The following is a 17,524-nucleotide window of genomic DNA, read 5'->3' on the forward strand; positions in this document are numbered from 1 at the left end:
TCTGTTGAAGCCAACAGTAATGTATCCAAATGTGTCTCCGCTCTAGAAAGACACGACATGGCTTTAAATATTGCTGTGACTTAAGATGGCTGACTTTTTTCATGTATTTATGTATTCAATAACACCATGAGGATTAAGCTCCTATCTTTGCACCAAGGGTCAATAAAGATCATGACATCAAGTTAAATATGTTTTGTGTATGTGTTGATCACTTGGTGAAATGTTTGAAGAAAACTACATCTTTATCCCTGCTTTCCCCTCATTCTCCCATAAATCCTCCTTTTATGTGTAATTCTACTGACAACCCATTACATATATGAAACCAGATGGAATTTCTCCAAGGGTATTTATTTAGATTCAATAGTGCACGTATAATGCCTTTTAAAGCTAAACTCTTCTCATCCTCCCTATACAACATTCCAGGCAAGTGATGCACCAAATTACCACAAATAAAGTTTAGACCGTTAATATATACAACTCTATGTGCTGACAGCAATGTTTTCCTGGGTTGTTTGGGGTAGATCTTAGAAGGCTGAGTGGGTACATTGGGGTGAAGTTAGCAAGAGGATGACAGAGTATGTGATGAGGGATTGAGCTTCCTGCACCTTCAGTTTGGGGTCACTTGGGACAAAGGCAATGAAACTTTGAGGAAAATAGAAGGAAGAGGAGGTTCAGGGATTAGAGACTTAGACATGTGGTGTCTCTAAAAACAACATAAACTATACTTTCCTCATCAGGGTCAGATGATTGTTTGTCTGAAATAAATCAATATAAAGGATGCTTTATATATATTTATCCTGACACAAGCCAAGTTTTTGTTATTGTCAATGTATTTACATTTTTAGGAGTGTAAAGAGCAAATGGATCTAATTACAAAATAAATATATGGTGATGTTTAGGTTTAGTAGGGCTGAGGGCCGAGTTTATGCAAGAAGGGGGCTTAAAACTGTGAAGTTGGGTTTCAGTTACAGTTGAAAGCCTGGTGTTTCAGTTGTTCTGACTTGCTCCAAAGCCATTCAACCACGTAGTGTCTCATAGCCTATAGGAGTTAGGCCTGCAATGCGATACATGAGTGGTATTTAGTCACAGAGATAGTTAAGCCTATTTTCATCTGTTTATTACCTCATTATTGGTATTGTCTGCCAATGAGTTTCTCTATGAGAAAGTGTTAAGTACTGAAATTGAGTTACAATATTTTAAAGGATTACTTTACCCTAGACTTATTGATTAGTTGGTTTCTTCAAGAATTTAAGGTAACAGGGAGGGAGTAATTCAAATACAAATTACTATATTGCGTGTGAAGTATTCTTTTAAGCTTCCGTCACGCATCACTTATACAATCCCTTATATTTAATCTCTGAAGAACAATAGCCTACAGTGGCCACTGAAGAAGAGAACTACAACACAGGGTGTCTTCTACAATCACTGGCAATGTACAGTTATTTTTTAATTTGGGAATTCCCTGTATGAGTAAGTGATGGAGTCGCTGTTCATGTTGACTCAGCCAGCTTTTGTTGTGTTGTCCCAGCTGGTCTGTAGGACAGTGGGGGGTGTGCAGCCAGGGCTGCGGAGGAGGAAAGCAGACACGGCAGGTCCAGTGTGTCCAGAGAAGCAGCCAGACTAACGTAGACGCCCTGACTGACTCTCACTGCACCCAGCCCACCCCAACCAGGGGACAAGCCTGCAACACACACAGCTGTCCACCAGTTTGGACTGCTGGGCCATGGTCACAGGTGAGCATGTGTAAAAGGGATCTGTAAGAATGAGAATCTTCAAGGATTACTGCTGTAGTAGTTCAACACTTACATCCACAGCAGGAAATACAATCCTACATGCTCTCAATTCATCCTAAATGGCTTTACACACCAGCCTTGATAGTTTCACCACATTTTATTAAAATATGAATGTTCCCACTGCGACTTTAAATGTTTCATTCTCTGTCCAATTTCTATACATTATGTGTGGTAAGTTGTCTTATTTTTCCCCAAATATCCTTAAATACCTTCCACAAGTGGTGTCCAGTTCACTCTCTGGTTCTCTGGTGTAGTGCGTCACCGCCCCCCTGTTTCTTTGATGTATTGAAACTCTTTTTTTAGGCTATGCCATAAGATGTGTGCTTAGGATCACAATGAATATTGGGGGAATTGTTGGATTACATCAAAGGAAGTATTAAGGATTTATAGTACAATAGGTCGCTGCATGCATGGGGAATGTGAATATATGCTTGCCTTGCTGAAATGCTTTCTCTGCAAAGCTGGTTTGTGAACATATTTGGCCTGTGACATTATGTTTCTATGCTAAAGTCATTTAATAGCTACATTATGTCAAATGTTGAATTCATTTAGACAAATCGTCTCATTTATTAGCTCAAAAGCATTTAAGGACGTCAGGGTTGATCATTATTATGTTTTTGTGTATTTGGCAGTGTTCACGTAAGTGTGGCAGCGGTTTGAGGAAGAGGACGGTGCTTTGTACGAGCACCAACCCCAGTGCCCGTACACACACACTGGCAGACAGTTTGTGCGCGGGTCTGCCGCAACCAGCCAATCAAGAATCCTGTTTCATCAAACGCTGCCAGAAACAACGTAAAGTGCAGTGGTTTGTTTCCACATGGCAAGAGGTAATTCAAGTCCAGTTATAAAGCAATGTCTTAATATGTTATAAAGCATTCAGCTATGCAGTATGTAAATAAATAAAATGAGTATTTTTAGCTATTGTAAATATGTTCTCTCTCTCCATTTCTTCTCTTTTCCTTTCTTTCTTTCTTTCTTTCTTTCTTTCTTTCTTTCTTTCTTTCTTTCTTTCTTTCTTTCTTTCTTTCTTTCTTTCTTTCTTTCTTTCTTTCTTCAGTGTTCAGTAACCTGTGGTCGTGGCTATCAGGCTCGCTTCATCAAGTGTGCGGAGAAGGTGTGTATTTATCTGTAATGATGCTGACTCATATACAACCAAATCTTTGTTGGAAAATTAACATCAATTGTGACAAATCACAGCTGAAATTCTCATGTCTCATCTTTTCTATATGAAATTCATAAAGTGCAATAGTTTTTATTGTAAATAATTATTCTTTGAGGGTGTCATGTTACACAATTTATCTTCATGCTCACATCATTATTTGGGTTTCCATAATACAGGACACTGCAGGAAAATATAGAGAGCTTGCTGCCAAGAAGTGCCACCATGTCCCCAAGCCCACGGTAGAGCTACAGAGGCCATGCACCACAGCTGAATGCCCCATCCGCACCACCCCACCAGTTCACCGCTGGAGCACGCATCATCGCACTTATCCACCTCAACCCCTCCCTCAACCTCTGCCTCCAGCAGAATGGCACTCAGCTCCTTGGTCACAGGTAATTTAACTTCGAGAAATATAAGGGTGTGTGTCATATAATGTAAGGTTTACTGCATTACATTTGGTTTATGCAGATACAAGCTTTATAAGCTCATTAACACTGAGCGGAGAGAGACAGGAGGAATTGAATGTGTTAAACGTGGTTTGTGACTTTCAGTGTATCAATGATCAAGGTTTCTTCCTACTTTACAGTGCACAGTGACATGTGGAGGAGGAGTGCAGGCAAGGACAGTCCAGTGTCTGGTGCAAGGGAAGCCCTCCCCTGGCTGTGCCCTCCATCTAAAACCTTCAATGTCCCAGGCCTGCAACACTAACTTCTGCCCACAACCTGAGAAAAAAGGTACCCAAGCTCATGTATTATAATAATAATTGCATGCTTGTGTACAAAGTATTGTTTTCTGTAGTCTGGACAGAGTTTTTTATGAAAAACCCTTATTTTTCTTATTTTCCTCCAGATGTTGCATGTCGGGATTACTTTAACTGGTGCTACCTGGTGCCCCAGCATGGAGTCTGCAACCACAAGTTCTATGGCAAGCAGTGCTGTCAATCCTGTTCAAATTCGAACCTATAATCACACGGAGTGACTCTGTTTGTTAGAAGACAAATAGGTAGTTAAACAGACAAAAGACTATATTTGAAGTCCATGCTTGAAAAGACAGTGTTTTTGCTTTAAGCATGTGGCGAGCACTGAAAAACATAGAACACTTCAATGGAAGTGCAAGAGAGTTGCAGTGCCCTCTTTCCTCTCTGTGATGCAGGACATCTGGATACAAGAACTTGATTCACCACACAGGAATGTGATCAGGACAGTACAAATAAAGGAGAGAATTATAAGGAGGAACTGGCAGAATGGGAATCATGATTAAAATGAATAGGACTGACATATCCAAAGAAAACTGAAGACCTGAAAAACCCCAGCTTTGTTTATGTACTGTGTGTAATTAAAGAGATGTGTATCCAGGACACCCAACATCTCCCTGTCAACCTAAGGCCAGCGATGGTAGGCCAACAGAGAGAAACTGTTGAACAGTTTTCAGGCACTGCCAAGCACCATGTGATACGCCCTGCTCTGCACTGCAAGTCTTGATCAATTAAATATCTGATGTTTGATAATGAAAAGGGATAATTAAAAAAATGCAAATATGAAAGAATATATTTTACCCTACGGCGTGATAGAAAACAGACTGGGGATGATCAAAGTGTGCTTCCTCAATAGCTGGACAATAACAGGAAGCTTTTTGTAGTCATTTAAAAGAAAAAAACAAAGGAACAAAAACAAAGATTTACTTAAATCGGTAAAGCCTGTGCGCAATGGCTTTCGTAATTAGAGTTGCTACTATCGATGTCTTCTGTCACACAATCAATGTGAAATCCTCAAGTTTCAGCAAGGAGCAAATTAATTGTGTGACCCGTGTATAGTATTGTTTGTTTTATTTATTGACTTTACAATACAGCATTGCTGGAATACTGTATTTAAAAGCGATATACATGTGTCCTTTTAAAACTTACCCTAAGGAGAATACCCTAAGCCTATTACCGTTATATTTTTTATTAATTTCATAGGTTTTCATGCTGACAAACTGCACCTCTTTTCTTCAAAATATTTATTTCACCATGAAGAAAAGAGAAACATACTGATTTCATAGCCCAATTCAAGGTCAACATTGTTATTGATCATTAGAACAGCTGTCGAGTGAAAATCTATAATAATGGCAAAAGGTATGAATATGTTTAAAGAGTGTATTACTTTGTCGAACATTATTCATAAGTTATGTTTTGCATGCATTGGTATGTCACAGAAATAATGCATTGCATATTCGTTTTGGTTAAAGGCAGTGATAAACAGATGATGGCTATTTCACTGTGATTTTTTTTACGATGTAAATGAAAAACAATAAACATGTGTGGATGTCAGCATCTCAGCTTCTGATGACTTATTTCCTTCTTTGCTGCTGGCAGTACGAGTGAGTTTGATCTTACCAGGGGGATGTGAAACTTTAAATACATTCTTAAAAAGGTGGATCAGGCTTAGGAAGCAACATCTGATCCATACACACAGGAGAGCCTACACGCTTGGGAAATGCTAAGCTAGGTTAGCCTGCCACAGATCTTGTCAGCTTCTAGTTTAGAAATTGGTAAACCTGCAAAAATACATTTTGACCACCTGGGGGCAGCGCAGCAAAGACATTATCATCACTTTTAAAAGTTAATTTAGCGAGCAGTTTAGCTCACAGATATTGCTGTTTAGCTGCTAAACGTTCCACTATGTTCAGCAGCTAGTTTCTCAGTTTTTGGTAGGCAGGATACTTACAAACAATTATTTTGAACAATTGTGTTGGGGACAACTGGTGTGACTCAAAATTAACAAAGAACAAAACGGTATTCTTGCGACCAATGGAGCCAAAACAAAGTCATTGCATCACATAGGCCAGCACACAAGCTAACGGTAATGTTGGTAATGCCCATGAGGTATTAGCCATTTCAACACATATGACATCTTTTGTCTGGGCTTGACTGTTTCGTCATTTCATAACAAGTCAAATAGACACAGATGCCCAAAACAAAATCAGCATTGTTACACTCCTCTGTGCAATCCCCTTCAGAAAGAGAGAGCGAGAGAGAGAGAGAGAGAGAGAGAGAGAGAGAGAGAGAGAGAGAGAGAGAGAGAGAGAGAGAGAGAGAGAGAGAGAGAGAGAGAGAGAGAGAGAGAGAGAGAGAGAGAGAGAGAGAGAAAGGGATTAGTAGAGTGGAAAGAGAGGAGGGAAGACATACATGTATTTGGTGTTGTCATAGAAAAATGCTGTAAGAAAGGGAGAGTGAGCTAGAGGTGGGTAAAGAGAGAAAAGGGGGTTTTCCTCCATGTCAACCACCTCTCTGTAGTTGATTTATAGATGGTCAGCTGTGGGCACTTGTTACTCAGCATGGTTTTGTGTGTGTAGACAATGCAAGATGTGCAGGGATGCAGAAGGGTTCTATTAATTAATGCCAGTTTGCTGACAAAAGCAACACCAAACAAACACACACACACACACACACACACACACACACACACACACACACACACACACACACACACACACACACACACACACACACACACACACACACACTTACAAACAGACATCAAATTACTCAAACCCCCCAAGCGTCTGGAATGCACTGTCATCAGCCACTCTACACCTCTGTCAAGTTAAAACGTAATCCTGTGTAGCAGAGATGATAGGATGACACCAATATCAAAAATAAGTACTTCTTTCAAAATGTTGAAATCATGTTTCTAAAAATGTAATCATGTGCATGTAATTTATGGACAAAATGAGCTAGCCCAGTGACAAACTGATGACCCAATTTTTGGATAACTCTTCAAACATGAATATCTTATTACAGTAATGTATTGCTTTAGTGACTGACTTGGTTTTCTATGACTTTCATTAGATAGCAATTGTTTCACCTCACTCCGTTTAAATTGCAACAGCGTCCTCAAAAATGAGGAAAGAATCAAACCACACAAGAAGAAAGGGATTAAGAGGATGAAGAATTGTGTTTATACAAAGATAGTGATCAGACGAAGACTTCCTGTAGATAACAAAGGTGATCAAGATAAATCTGGCAACATCCAAATTGTTACCTAACATGTCAGGTAACCGAAGAGGTTATCTGTCAGAGAGAGACAGGAAGAAAGAAAGCATACCCAGCACTCCCCTTTCCACTAAAGAAACTATGCTATCTTCGACTGCATCTGTTTGGAAAGATTTGCCTCTATAGCCTCGGGGCTGCACTCTGAAGGTTCATCTGAAGTAACAGGGTTATTATCTTTCAGTCAGGATGCACCAACAACAATCCAGCACCTTTAGTTGTTTCCTCTCAGCTATTAGAGTCATCGTCAGTCAGATTTTTTTTTTTTACTTTTGCAAAAACAGTTTATTTACATGTTCAGCAAGTATACATACAGTATACTTCAAATAAAGTGCGTCATTGGGCAATAAAATCAATTAACTGAAAATAAAAAAAATAAAAAACTATATATTCAAAACGTGTGCAAAGTGCAAATCCTCGTTGACAACCAAACATACAATATCTTTGTAACACCAACGTTGTTTAAAACATTCTAAGTTCCCAATGTGTTTGTAAAAAAGAGGTTCGAGCCAGAGTCTGTCTCTAATGTTGCACATCTTTGGCTTGTTGTCCTTTTCTATGTTCTACACTGTTTTTCCTACTTAAATAAATGACCATTTTTGCTTCACCAGAGAGGTAATTTAGGAGCTGCCACCTTTCCTTGCTTGACTTTTTGAGTGGAAGAAGAAGAAGAAGAAGAAGAAGAAGAAGAAGAAGAAGAAGAAGAAGAAGAAGAAGAAGAAGAAGAAGAAGAAGAAGAAGAAGAAGAAGAAGAAGAAGAAGAAGAAGAAGAAGAAGAAGAAGAAGAAGAAGAAGAAGAAGAAGAAGAAGAAGAAGAAGAAGAAGAAGAAGAAGAAGAAGAAGAAGAAGGCGCGTGTCTGACAGAGAGAGAGACGCAGTCGCAGATATAAATTAGGAACACTGTAGCCTAATCTGTACAACAGTACCCTCTGCTGACTGAAATGTAACACACATTGCAGCAAAACAAACGTGAAACTATTTTCTGTAAATCCATTAAATATTGTCGTTACGAAACAATATGATTTAGAGTTGTACAGCTCAGGTTAAGCTATTAAATAGTATTTCAAATCTCAACGGAGCTCAAGAAAATGTGTTCCCTGACCGGGAATCGAACCCGGGCCGCGGCGGTGAGAGCGCCGAATCCTAACCACTAGACCACCAGGGATTTGGAGCAAAGAAGTTGACTTTTTAGAATTGTACCGTGAAAGCAAGGGAGGGTTTTTGTGTTGTGGAAGGATCGATTCAGCACAAAGAGGAATGTACTCAACTCACTTAGGTATACTATGATGACTACTAAACAAACTATCGAACATCAACCTATGAGCAGAGAGCATATTTTTGACGAGTAAAGTGAATACTGTTTATAAAGTGTGTTGAGCGCGTAGAGTCGGCTATTCTGCCCCTATTGGCCGGTAAGACGCTGAACGATGTGATGCAGTTGTTCTGCAACGCCCAGAAATGGCATTGTGAACTGCCTGAAAGAAAACACACACTTTGGAGAAACATCATATTTTAACCAACAAAAAATCAAACGTTCAATATGTCACATGTATTAGTACATTTAATTACACACCGACCATAATTGGAAAGGGGTAGCACAGTAGCAAGTTATACTACATTTTAAGTTAACCGGCATTTCTCAAAGCTCCCCATGTCATGTGGGGTCCTGGTTTGGGTCCTTGGTCAACGTGGGAGATAAATGTGTTTATTTTGAACCTGTCTGGAGTTTCTTCTACGGGAATATGTTCCTCAATTTATTTTGTTTCAAATAATGATTGTGAGAGTTTCGGTGAAACCTGTCTTACCATGATGCCAAGGGACAGTCAGTCCAAAACGGCAGCAATCGCCGCGGTCGCGACGGTTGGAAACTGTCAAAACTGCTCTGTTTTGCACCAGGTTAGATTTTCTCTTTTATGACGGAAATTCCATTAAAAAGTTGTGTTTCTTGTTTGTAAAGTATAAATAAACAGTCTGCGACTTTGTGACGCGATCTTTTAATGTTATCAGTTTATGGGAACGTTGTTGGTAATAATGAATGTGTTTGTTTTTGTTTTGTGTCTTCCTTTCTCCTACTACAGAGCCTGACCGAGTACGTTTCGTCATTTCTGGCTCTGAAGCAGAGGGTAGCGGTTTCGGAGTGAGTAATACATGCGTTAGTATTGCCATGGTGATTTGCTTAACACAAATACATTGCAGTTAGATATCGGGGACATTTGGACACCAACAATACTTCTACTTTTTAAATACCATCATTGTTCACGAAAGAAACACTTTCGATATGAGATCTTGACACAACTTGGGGTAGGTCATTTTAAAAGGTGTAATCTAGCAAAATATAGTAGTTAAAATGTGTTCGTACTAGCTTAAAGGGAATGTTTACCAAAGGAACAAAACTCTAATAAAAAGGGTGACTTCAGAGTGCAAAATTACGTAAATAATCTCAATAAATGCATAGTTATGTTCTTGTTTTATGTTTTACTCAGTGACGCAATTGGGCTTCAACAACAGCTGGAAGAGCTGCAGATCAGATTGGTTACTCTGGAGAAAAGGACGGCAGATTATGAAATTTTGCAAGCAGAACTTGAGGAAAAGAAGGTATGCTTTTTCTTTCTACAATCTCATTTACATTTACTTACAATGTGTTTCCTGAACCTTTTCTTACACTGGATGTTTGTTTCTATGCTGTGTGTGATATTCACTGTTTATTATTTTTTTTTAAAGGGTGCCCTTAAGACCTTTGGGCAGATGTCTGAAGAAATGGAACAACTGAAGCAGGAACATAGCAAGATGATAGCAGAGTAAGGGATTGTTTTCTTATAATCATAACAGTGCAAATAAATGCATTTTTATGGCATTATTTTGGGGTAAAATGTTAATTTTATTTTTTAACATTGTTCAGGAATGAGAAGCTTGAACACCATCTTAAGGATGTGAAAGGTACTTCCGCATCCTATAATTTTTTACCACTAAAGAGTTGCAAAACTTAAAAATACTAATCTGATTTAAATACATTCCAGATTTTTTGCTAAATTGTCTTTCCACGTTATAGAACTGACAGAAACACAGACACTTGAGAATGCTCAGTTGAAGAGGGAAAAGGCTGGAGTAGAAAATGATCTGCTGAAAATACAGGTAAGATAAAAAGTCTTTGCACTTGAGTCATCTGAATTTGCTGTATCTTATAAAGCTTTATCCATAGCTTAAGTGTAGCTTGGGAACATTTGTAATCTTTGCACATTTTTTATTTTTTTACCTTTTCAGACATCTTTGAAGATATCTCAGGCACAAGCAGATCAAGTTGAAAGATTGATAGAGGAGAACGCCAAGACAGCAAGCATGTAAGAACTGGCTTGCAGTCGTTTCCTTCGCACTCCATGTTGTTTGTGGGAAAAATGTGTTTTAAAAAAAGATATATGCTAAAAGCTCCCATGTTGTTTTCTGACCCACAGAAAGGGAAGCCTTGAGAATAAAGTTAGGCTGCTTGAAGGTTGGTATCAAACATGTTTCTTACACTACATTAAAAAATGTGTTGAATTGTTTTTGGGCTGTTTAATTATACACATTTCTGTCGGTATTTCAGACTCGCTTTGCAAACAGAATCATCAAATATCCCATCTGACCAAAGAGAAGATCTTGCTAGAGAGGAATATTGATGACCTCCAGGTGCAGTAAATATCTTTTTATAAACTGCACATTTGTGGGGGTATTTTTTTTAAGTTATTAAACAGACATTGCTTTGTGTTCAATTTCATTTCATTTACAGGTGAGAATGATGAAACTGGAAAGAGAACGGTGCAAAGGTAAACAAGAAGCAGCTTGATCTACAAATGCAGTGTTACAATGAGTGTTTTCTTTGCTGCAGTCAGATATTGGTCTTTCATGAAGTTGGGTTTTCCTTTTCAATTCTTCCAAATTACCAAACTTTTAAATTAAGTGTCAAAGGGCCTTTTTAAAGGAAATGCATTTGATCTATATAATGGCAAAAAGGGTTTTCTGACTAAAATTAACGCAATTGAATTTTCCCTTTGACAGATTATAGGAGTACATCAACTCAAGCAACTGCACCAAAGGAGCCTAAAGTAGACAAAGGTGTTCAGTCTGCTTCATTATTATTTATTACATACATTTAGCTTATGCTTTGTCTTTATTAATTGTGCCGCTTGTGATGAATTATGCCTGCTTTTCAGAAAAGTTCCAAATGCTGCTACAGAATTTATGGTCATGTGTGGAACCTCAGCTGCAACACACTGCAAACCTGATACATTACCAAACATCTCCTGGTGAGGCATCATTAAGCTATGTCGTATATATGTGTGAGACAGAACTCAACAAGTCTCTAACTTTCGAATCGCTTTTGCATTTATATTTGTAATTTAAGCATTTAATGCATTCATGGAAATCCTTTTTGTTATTGTAAATTTCAGAGTCCAGATCCAAGGAGGTTCTACCCAGCTCCCCACAAAACAGACTGCACTCTCCTCTGCAGAACACATCCCAGTCACCCGCTCATAAAATCAGTCAATCCCACAGTTCCCCTGTGCAAACAAAAGCCATTTTTACACTTTTGAAAAACTCTCCTCATAGGCAGAAAGCCACTAAGCATCAACCATCGCTGCAGTCACCAAGTGCCAAAAAACAAAAAAACACACCCAAAAGGAGCAAGTCAAAGGAACACAAAGCTGAGGAGTCATCTACTGACTTTGGAAGCTCAGAAGTTTCTTTGGGGCAGATACTGGCATTGTTCAAACCAATGCTTCCCTGCATTTCACCTATACCAGATGAGGTGGAAAATCAGGTAGATGTTTTTATGCATTTTCTTAAAAAATGACTAACTAATTTGCAGTTTAACCTGTTATTATGTGAGTGCAAATTGCTGTGTTAAAATCTATGTATTCATAATGCAAAAGTTGTTATTAAATCAGAATCAATGAAGCATTTTAAAAGAAAGTCACAGAAGATGGAATAGGTAAAGATTAGGAAACCACTTTTCATATAGTACTTTTACGTCAACTACTAGGTAACTCATCCTTAAATATGCCAAAACTTCATTTAATAGTATTTTTGCATTTGTAACTGAAGTACTTTTTGTTTTTAGATATTATGTAATTTTCAGTCAATTGAATTATGATCAATTAAGAAATGCACAAAGCTCAGGTTTGTTTGTGAACATACATATGATTTATATTTAGAAAATCACAATTTTGTCCCTCAAAGCTCCTGTAATGTCATTGCAAAGTGGTCTCAAGCATCGTTATATTTCCTGCCTGTTGATTCTCCCGGTCCAACTCGTGGTGGATGTATCTTATAAAAAAATCTGTGTTTCTGTATGTGGTGTCTTTCAGGATGCAGAAATGGAATCTATGGAGACAACAGATGGGGAAAAGGAAAACCATCCCCAAATCTCTGACGACTCTGTTCCTTTTCAACAAGAAGAGTCCTTAGTCATCACAACATCAGTAACAAGCCCTTGTCCAAAACCTTTTGCACTATCGAGAGAGGAGAAGGAAGAGTTGCCAGCGGTTACAAGACAGGAAGTGGAACACATTCCCAATGAAAATGAATCCAAAGACTCGGGACAAAACATGTTGAGTGGCGTTACTGAAATGAAGGTCCAAAGCAGCACAAACGGAAAAGAATTGCAGAATGAGCATGAGCCCTCAGCTGTACTGTTATCAACAGCTGCTTCTTCTACCTCTTTATCTTCTGCTTCTGCTTCTGCTTCTTCTACTTCTTTATCTTGTGCTTCTTCGTCTTCTTCTACATCACTCTTAGCAGTTTTGGTTGAGGATGCCTTGTTGGCTACTGAAAGTAGTGAGCAATCCTGCAGTGGTGCCAATGGTATCTCTGAAATTGAAAATGCGCCAGAAAATGCAAAGGAAGATCAGTCAGATGAAGATGAAGAGATGGAGGTCGACACAAACCCTGGTGATCTTGCTGATGCTAAAACAGTCACTCCTGAGGTTATACAGTCACCCAGAAGGATGGATACAACTGTAATCTCTGAAGAAACAGGAAATGTTCAGCCAGTTACTTCCTCAGTTACCTCCTCAATAATCATTGACTCTGTGAGAGTTACTGAGGTAACAAATACAGAAAAGAGTTCGGAACTGGGAAAAAGTCCCCAGGACTCCATTGGTCTTGGACAGGGCCGTCAAGATGTCTTTACACCCCAGGATAATAAAGGCTGTGTGGGCCATGACACAGACATTCCAGACGATAAACCCTGTTTGTCTATCAGCGGTGATGGCCTCAGTACTGCCAAAGGTAAAAATGTTAAAGAAATGCTTGAAAACGATGCGCCCATTAAACCTCTTGGGGAGGAAGATGGAAATGAAGCACAAGGAACTGGTGGGGTCAATATTGAAGCTTCTCTCTCCGAGTCAAATGGTGATAATAGATCTCTGTCTCCTCCATTGTTGAAGATGGAAGATAAAAAATCCCATGCTGACCAAGACACTTGTCAGGCAAATGTTGCAACTACTGCAGAAAAGGGTGTTGACATTGACAACCCTGAAAAACTAGCAGATCAAGGCTCTCCCCTTTCTAACTTAAAATATTCTGTTAAAGATAATACACATTCTTTGTGCAGGCGATTGAGTCCTTCATGTCTGTTACCCACTTTAGAATTACAGGCTTTGGACCCAAAACCAGAAACCAAGATAACAACAAACAAAGTAACTGTAGCACTTCCAGACAGCAAAGACGCAAGTAAACTTAAAGTGGAAACAGATATTTGTCCCATTGTTAGATCTACTCTATCATTAAAAAGTGATACTAGCACAAATAAATGTACAAAAGTTCTTGAAAATCAAAACCCAATATTGATCCGAGAGGAAAAATGTAGCCCAGTGGAATGTTCCACTACGGCTCAGTCACCAGAATGCATAGGCCAAGTTCGCTCTGCGATGGGCCCTCCGCTTCCTCGTATCCTAACACCTCTGAGCACACCTCCAAAGGCAGGCAAATCAATCAATCCAAGGCAGGCTATTGGTAAACTCTCATTTCCCTCACCCATGGAAAGATCTGTTTCGCCTTCCACTCCTGTCCAGGCGCATTTGACTCCTAACAGCCTACAGCTGAGATCGTCTGCACTAAACAGTCCACTCCCTCCGAATGGAGTCCCCTCGTCTCCGCTACAGTTTGGTTCTGCGACTCCAAAACATGCCGTGCCGGTCCCAGGCCGCTTACCCTCTTCAGCAATGAATTCATCACCGTCGTCTTCCTCCAGTCCATCTCAAGAGAACTCCATGAGGATCCTTGACACCATGTACCCGGAGCTCTCTGCCCATGCCCGAACTCTGAGCATTCTCCGGGGGAACGTCGGGCTCAGCATGTGTTCATCAGAGAGTGGGACGTTACCCACAACAACCAACAGTCAGACATCTTGTTTTAAGACTATTAATTCAACTCCGACGGCCTTCACCAAGACTGAGATGAGAAGAGAAAAAAGACCGGCCATCAGTTTGCCTCAACCTAAAAGCAGTAAATGTCTCAGGCTAGATAACTGCTCTCCTACCCTTAGCCACAAGCAGATGCCTTCCTCTTTCTCCAACATTGGAGAGGAGGCCACCTCAGCCCAGACTCTGACGAGTCAACAGTGCAAACTAAAGACCGCTTTACCATCCGTGGAAGGTGGAGAACATGCAGAGCAAAATCTTATAGCTCACTTTTTAAAGAAGATTGAAAACCAGTTTTTCGATCTACTGCCTGTAGTCCAGAGCCACTTGTATGTTGGTACCATGCCCAAAAAGCCTGTCTTGAGAGATGAAGAGAAAGAGGTCATCTCTGAGATCTGCCAAAATAACTTGGTGAGTAGACTGGTTTCTTTGGCTTATTTATTTGTTTTCACTCTTGCCATTCATGATTTATTCATTTTGAAATCAATTTTCATTTTCAAAGAAAAGGAAAATAATTCACATAAAGGCTCTTGTAAAGAAAAATGGCTGCTTATTACTCATACAATGTGTTTGTTTAAAAAATATGTCCATGAGAATTTGCCTTTTGTGCATGTTTACTCTCTCTTCAGCTTAAGACGGATGACATGATTTTGGCCATCCTGGAAAAGCTGAAAGAAGGAAAAAAATATCTGAGCAGTAACTACATACAGGCCCTCTGTAGAGTCCACACAGGGATCTGTAGACAGACAAGAGACTGGCAGAAAGCTCACATTCTGGCACACAGCCTTCTCACAGAAGGTTAGCAATTTGCATTTTACTTTATTTAACCTCGTACATACTTTTGAAAATATATTTTTACTTAATTGCTTCTGTCAACTGTAAAGTCTGTCTTTATTGCTCCTACTTCAGCTTCACTTTAAATTAACATTTCATTCTCCATATTGTGTCTTTCTTACTGCAGATTTTACAGACTGTGCTAAAATGATTTTGTTCATGGTGATAACATGGCCCAAAGTACTCTCACACAGTAGTTCTCTGTGCCAGGCTATACATACTGTCACCAAACTGAAAGCAGAAGAAAACCTCCTTGGCTGCCTTTCAGCATTCCTTGGTTGGGAGAAGGTGAAGTATTTGGAGAGATGGGATCTCCAGTCGGATCATTTTTTTACTCGCATCTATGTATATCCTCTGACTTTTAAAGTGGGTGAATGGTGAAAACATTGCTGTTTTTTTAATTTCCTTTTTAAAATGTAGAGCATTCTGAAGGCATTCAGGTTTTTTATAAATTGTTTGGCTCCTAACCTGTGTGACCATAATTCAGTCAGATCACTGTTTTTATTAAATGTAGGTCTTCTTTCCCAATTGTATCCCTTTTTAAATCTAATCTCCCTTTATCACTGCAGAGTCCTCCCTGTGACATTGACACCCTGATCTCCAGAACGCTGTCTGATATTCATTCAGGGTCAGGCATGTCTTTCACTAAACACAGTCGCTACGGGCATGACCTGGGGACTGAGGCCTGGCAGCATGTCTTAACTCTGAAACTGCTCTGTTCACACAAGAAGTGGAAGTGGACCTATGATCATTTATTGGGGTATGTTATTCGTTCTCACATGAAGCTACCGTGCACATTGTCTTCCAAACAAAATCTAAATAATCTCTGTGAAGCTTACTATTTCCTGAAAGCAGACATCTGCTGTAACCCTGTGTTAACCTGTTTATTCTGCTTTGATAGTAAGGAATTGTGGCCACTCATGAACACCTGGGTGACACAGCCCAGAGATAAACAAACTCCCGTCTCTGATGTGACCGTCGCCACTGTAATTCGACTCATTGGTCTGTTGTTTTTTGTTTTGTTTCTTTTATTTGCAAGTTACCATAACCTGAATCAAGTGTAATTGATTGATAGCCTAGAGATTACCCATTTGAAAATATAATTGTTTTTACATTTTATATAGGATGCCTCGGTCAACTTGGAATGAAAGAGAGGAGTTCTTCCTCTGTGGTAATAGTAGCCAAGGTCATGAACGCATTTGGAAGGCACGGTCAGACTGAAGGTATCATCTATTAAGTGCTGTCAATTTTCTAAGACATGCCTTTCATTGGTCATCATTTTTGAAACACTAATTAGTTTTCTATTCAATTTTGAGTATTTGCAAATGTGTGTATTTTAAACCGAGAGTTTTTTTCCTCAGGTGTGCCATGGGAGGTCCAGTTGGCCGCCATCTATTGCATCTACGACCTGTCTCCCTGCAACCCGAAACAAGCCATGGATGCCCTGGCAGGGTGGAGAGGAGAAACGTCTCAGAGCGTCCCTCCTGCGGTCACCAGCTGCATTAACCAGTTAGCTTCTATCTGCAGACATATCAAGAGCTGAGAGAGACATATTCTATACAAATCCACATGAACTTGCTTGTCAGTTTGTACCTTTTTCTTTTAATGAAAAAATTTCAACTATGCACCTACATTTTTATTTTACTAGCTTACTGGCAGCCTATGTTAGAGCTGTTTACCATTTGGGCACATGCATGTTCACAAATTGGTTTGGTGCTACTACTTAAATTCAAATATGCTGTGAAAGACAGTCCAGACAAATGCTTTAGTTTGTGTTTTGTATGTGCACTTCTACCTAAAAATAAATACATTTAAATGTACTTTAATTTCCTAGCAAATGTTTCCTCAATGTTTAGTGTTGGAGACATTTAACATGTTTGTTTCCTCAAATTTTAAACTGTACACACCCTGTAATAAATGTACTGGCATGAATTGCTGCATTTAGTTTTTGCTGTACTCAGGTATTGTTTTAAAAAAATGTAAAATATGTGCATGGGCTCTGGTTAAACTGGGGCACAGTTTCACATGTTTTTCTTCATTATGCATTTGTAAATATGAGGATTTGATGTTTGTTTGAATGAAAGGTACAATTGCGACTGTAAATGTTCTGTACAGTTTGAAGTTTCAGAGGTTATTTAACTTTTTCAAATAAAAAAATCAACATATTGAACATAAATACCTGTTTATTTGGTTGCATTTACTCAGCACTTGCCCAAATGCAACTAATTATAAAGCCATGAAAATGGCCTTATGGGCCTTGGGTTATAAACGTAATATAGCCTACTTACTTAAACTGCATGCTTACTAA

The 17,524-nt window shown here is 39.1% G+C and overlaps 2 protein-coding genes and 1 non-coding gene across 3 annotated transcripts in view; 2 read left to right on the forward strand and 1 right to left on the reverse strand.

The window, feature by feature from the left end:
- The window catches only part of LOC134861705 (A disintegrin and metalloproteinase with thrombospondin motifs 16), a 47,550-nt gene extending 42,354 nt beyond the window's left edge, over nt 1–5,196 (forward strand). The window contains exons 20-25 of the mRNA XM_063879121.1: nt 1,529–1,733; nt 2,426–2,620; nt 2,851–2,907; nt 3,132–3,347; nt 3,542–3,689; nt 3,805–5,196. Coding sequence (XP_063735191.1) covers nt 1,529–1,733; nt 2,426–2,620; nt 2,851–2,907; nt 3,132–3,347; nt 3,542–3,689; nt 3,805–3,920 — 937 coding nt within the window. The 3' untranslated portion in view covers nt 3,921–5,196. The remainder of the gene's footprint in view (nt 1–1,528; nt 1,734–2,425; nt 2,621–2,850; nt 2,908–3,131; nt 3,348–3,541; nt 3,690–3,804) is intronic.
- Nucleotides 5,197–8,078: 2,882 nt separating this feature from the next.
- trnae-cuc (transfer RNA glutamic acid (anticodon CUC)) lies at nt 8,079–8,150 on the reverse strand. Its single transcript has one exon. It is a non-coding gene; the product is annotated as a tRNA-Glu (tRNA).
- Nucleotides 8,151–8,667: 517 nt separating this feature from the next.
- ice1 (KIAA0947-like (H. sapiens)) lies at nt 8,668–17,392 on the forward strand. The gene is made up of 20 exons (XM_063879840.1): nt 8,668–8,881; nt 9,064–9,122; nt 9,469–9,580; nt 9,707–9,783; nt 9,885–9,922; nt 10,035–10,117; nt 10,247–10,323; nt 10,435–10,472; nt 10,566–10,648; nt 10,749–10,785; nt 11,018–11,074; nt 11,173–11,265; nt 11,410–11,780; nt 12,328–14,793; nt 15,012–15,180; nt 15,344–15,504; nt 15,786–15,976; nt 16,118–16,218; nt 16,341–16,439; nt 16,578–17,392. Exons 1-20 carry the CDS (start codon nt 8,792–8,794, stop codon nt 16,757–16,759), a joined length of 4,584 nt encoding a protein of 1,527 aa, XP_063735910.1. The 5' UTR covers nt 8,668–8,791; the 3' UTR covers nt 16,760–17,392.
- The last annotated feature ends 132 nt before the right edge of the window (nt 17,393–17,524 follow it).

This window comes from Eleginops maclovinus, chromosome 3 (assembly GCF_036324505.1).
Source record: "Eleginops maclovinus isolate JMC-PN-2008 ecotype Puerto Natales chromosome 3, JC_Emac_rtc_rv5, whole genome shotgun sequence".
Taxonomy (NCBI): Eukaryota; Metazoa; Chordata; class Actinopteri; order Perciformes; family Eleginopidae; genus Eleginops; species Eleginops maclovinus.